This window comes from Octopus bimaculoides, chromosome 15 (genome assembly GCF_001194135.2).
Source record: "Octopus bimaculoides isolate UCB-OBI-ISO-001 chromosome 15, ASM119413v2, whole genome shotgun sequence".
In the NCBI taxonomy this organism is placed as follows: Eukaryota; Metazoa; Mollusca; class Cephalopoda; order Octopoda; family Octopodidae; genus Octopus; species Octopus bimaculoides.
Window position 1 is genome coordinate 13964092 of NC_068995.1, and position 3631 is coordinate 13967722.

The 3631-nt window shown below is 34.5% G+C and overlaps 1 protein-coding gene across 3 annotated transcripts in view; it reads left to right on the forward strand.

Moving 5' to 3' along the window:
* LOC106869515 (sarcolemmal membrane-associated protein) overlaps nucleotides 1–3631 on the forward strand; it is a 52273-nt gene that overhangs the window by 32185 nt on the left and 16457 nt on the right. For 2 of the 3 annotated variants that reach the window (XM_052973182.1, XM_052973183.1), the window contains one exon: nucleotides 281–343. The exons of the other annotated variant lie outside the window; for it this stretch is intronic. In XM_052973182.1, the coding sequence (XP_052829142.1) occupies nucleotides 281–343 (63 nt within the window). The remainder of the gene's footprint in view (nucleotides 1–280; nucleotides 344–3631) is intronic. 3 annotated transcript variants of the gene reach the window in all.

The following is a 3631-nucleotide window of genomic DNA, read 5'->3' on the forward strand; positions in this document are numbered from 1 at the left end:
TATATATAAAATCTATTATATATATATTCACACTCTCACACAGACATACATCTTTAACGCTACAATAAATATATCTGTTATTCATCTAATACGGTTGTGGTCTTTCATTACTGGTCATCTATGTTATCGTCGCATAACATATCATATACACCACCTCTGTCATCATCAGCAACTACTCTCTCTAGTACTTCTTATTGCATGTTTTTTCCTATTTTCATTTTCTTAAATACTTTGCTCTCCCATCTATCCACTTTGCATATTTATATGTTATGCCTAGCAGAGTGTCTGCTTCAAGACGGAGACCAGTATCAGTTAATGCAGGATGAAGTATTTAATTTGAAAAGTAAGTTTTGGCTGAAAGTGCATTTTAACTAATACAGGCTCAATCCTTAATCAATCTTTATCCTGTACAGTGATGGGATCTCTTGCTTTCTACAGAATTAACTACCAGCCTCCTTTTTTTTTTTTTAATATAAATTTTAAATGGACATTGTTACTGAGAAAAAACAATGCTAGGAACATTGTTGATATTGGGGAATAAATTTCAGTTGAAGGGTAATTAGTCTGTAGTAAAATGAACCCAGAACTAAAGGCTTAATATTAAGGGACTTATTTCTTGGTCACATGGTCCATTATGCCCTTCAGCTTGGATGAAACTAGGATATTTAATGTTTAGTTTTAGTTTAATTCTGATTGAGTAGATCTACAACCCAAGAAATTCCAGTCCAGAGACTGCATTGTCTAGTGTTATTATTAAGGCAGTAAGCTGGTAGAATCGTTAGCATGCCAGGATAAATGTATTTTGTCTGTCTTTACGTTCTGAGTTCAAATTCAGCCGAGGTCGACTTTGCCTTTCATCCTTTCAGGGTTGATAAAATAAGTACCAGTTGAGTACTGGGATCTATGTAATCGAATATCCTCCTCCCTCAAAATTTCAGGCCTTGTGCCAATAGTAGAAAGGATTCGTGTGACTGGCCCTCATGCCAGTGGCACATAAAAGCACCTACTACACTCTTGGAGTGGTTGGCGTTAGGAAGGGCATGCAGCTGTAGAAACTCTGCCAGATCAAATTGGAGCTTGGTGCAGCCATCTGGTTCACCAGTCCTCAGTCAAATTGTCCAACCCATGCCAGCATGGAAAGCGGACGTTAAACGATGATGATGATGGATAATAATGATAAGGTAGTAGCTTTGATTTGAAGGAGACTCCACTGCTATTTCGATGCGGTTGAATGCCTGCAGGGGCCACCTTTATTGGCTTGTGACAGGACATAGTTGATAGTTAGGACAGACTGTAGGTGATGATAGATAAAAGTGTGAAGGTCTTTCTTTTCTGAAAGACTATTTGTAACAAAGCGAAAGCAGCAGAAAATATTTGTACAAGAAAACTGAATGTTTATTTTATTTGCCTGCTGTCTCTTGCGATTGGTAGAAAACGCTGTTTGAGATGTTGTTTCTACATTTCTGTTGTACAACTAACATGAAAAAAAAAAAAAAGAACATGCTATTTCAAACTATTTTGAAATGATAAAGGATTGATAGTCTTCTATTTTTTATATTATCATCATTGTTTTAATGTCCACTTTACTATGCTCGCATAAATTGGGGGAAATTTGTTGAGGCAGGTTTTCTATGGCCAGATGCCCTTCTTGTTGCCAAACTTCACCAGTTTCCAAGTAAGGCCAGAAGATTGGGAATGAAAGACACTTATGTATGAGGGTGACACTTGTTTTACGAATGTCAAGACAAGGAGACAAAAACTCTCTCCCACACATATACACACACACACACACATTCATTCTCAAATTATTATTTAGTAGGCTGATGTAATCTAAAGAGTGAGGGATTTGCCCAAAACATTATAAGGACCCTGAAGACTAGAGCATGAGGACTACTGGATGATATAATTTAAGGGTTCGATTTACCAGGTCTTTAAAAAGTTCTTTTATTATCTAAGTTATTATCAACTATGTCCGTTAATTTCTTAAAAACTAGTTTAGGTCATTGTTATCAGTTATTGGCTTCTTTCATTTATGATGAATTTTCTGATTAAAATTTAGCTGTATTAATTAGAATGACAAAATTATTTCTCTTAGTGCTGTTATATTGTGTCAAACGTCGGCTTTTGAATTAAGATTTGCGTTTTCATTCCCTGCTAATCTGCACTTTCTTTTGCCTGTAAATATGTTTTTAACTCTTAGTACTTATTGTATTATTTAATCAGTTCCGACAGGTAGATGGTTGCAGAGCTTATTTCGCCAGGATTGGAGCCTGAGCTTTTTTTTTTTTTTTAGAGTTCTTTAGATTGCTTTCATTTCTGCACTAATGCTCTTAGGAAGCCGTACACACTACAGCTTTCCATTATTTCACCTGTAAATTTTGAGTTGCAAGCTTATGTAATGAATTATTAATGTATCGACTAAAGGTGAGATGGAATAAGAATTCCATTGATTTTTTTTTTTTTACATTGTTGTTTGAAAATTTTCGTAACACTGTTTATTCAAATGCCTTTAAATTATTTGTAGGGTTACATTCTGGGATAATTGTTTTTATTTTCTATTCTTCAATGAATCTACTGTCTTCAACAAACTGTGAAATAAATATTCATATTAAATATTTTACACATTAATTAGAGTATCTTATCTTTACTTTCATGTGTGTCATTATTATCACCACTGTTGAATGATTTTTTTGTCAGCTGCTGATACATTTGCTTTTAAATGCATTATGTCCATAAGAGGTATTGTCACCAGACAAATACTGCAGTTATTTTGCCTTTTTGTGATGTATTTGCATTAAGTACGATACTTAGATAGCTGTTTTAATCTAATACTGCTTCTGTTGCATGTAACAAATTATTATTATCTTTATCATTAAGGCTGTGAGCTGGCAGAATCATTAGCGTTCCAGGCAAAATGCTTAAAGGCATTTCATTCGTCTTTGCATTCTAAGTTCAAATGCCACCAGGCTCAACTTTGCCTTTCATCCTTTTGGGGTTGATTTGACTTTAGCCCCTCCCCAAAAATTGCTGGCCTTGAGCCAAAATTTGAAATCATTATTATCTTTATTGTTTATAGTTTGAAATAAAATATATGAAGTTGGGTTTAACACAAGAATTTGGTACATTTTGAAAAACCTACTTGAAAGTGCCCTTGGCTAACAAAGATGTTGAAAGTTTAACAAATGATGTGCGAGAGTACCTTCTCAATATTTACAGATTCTTATCTTTTGGTTTTCTGGAACATACCTGTGTCTATTTGTTTTGTTAGGTCAAAGGCAGTGAGGTGGCAGAATCATTAACATCTTGGACAAAATACCTATTGGTATTTCCTCCTACTCATTTATTACATTCTGAGTTTAAATTCCGCTGAAGCCAATGAATAAAGTACCAGTCAAGTACTGGGGGTCGAAGTAATTGACCACCTCTTCCCTGTTTCCCAGTAGTCCTTCTGCCTACAGTAGAAAAAAATTCTTTCTTTTATTTGTTGCACTCCTCTGTTGCTGAGGTATCATCGTTATTGTCTTCTGAGGGAGCTTCATGGTATTGGTGTTACATTTGTTTTACTACTCTTGTCTGTGTATACTTGTGTGTATAACATTTATAAATATATATATATATATATATATATATA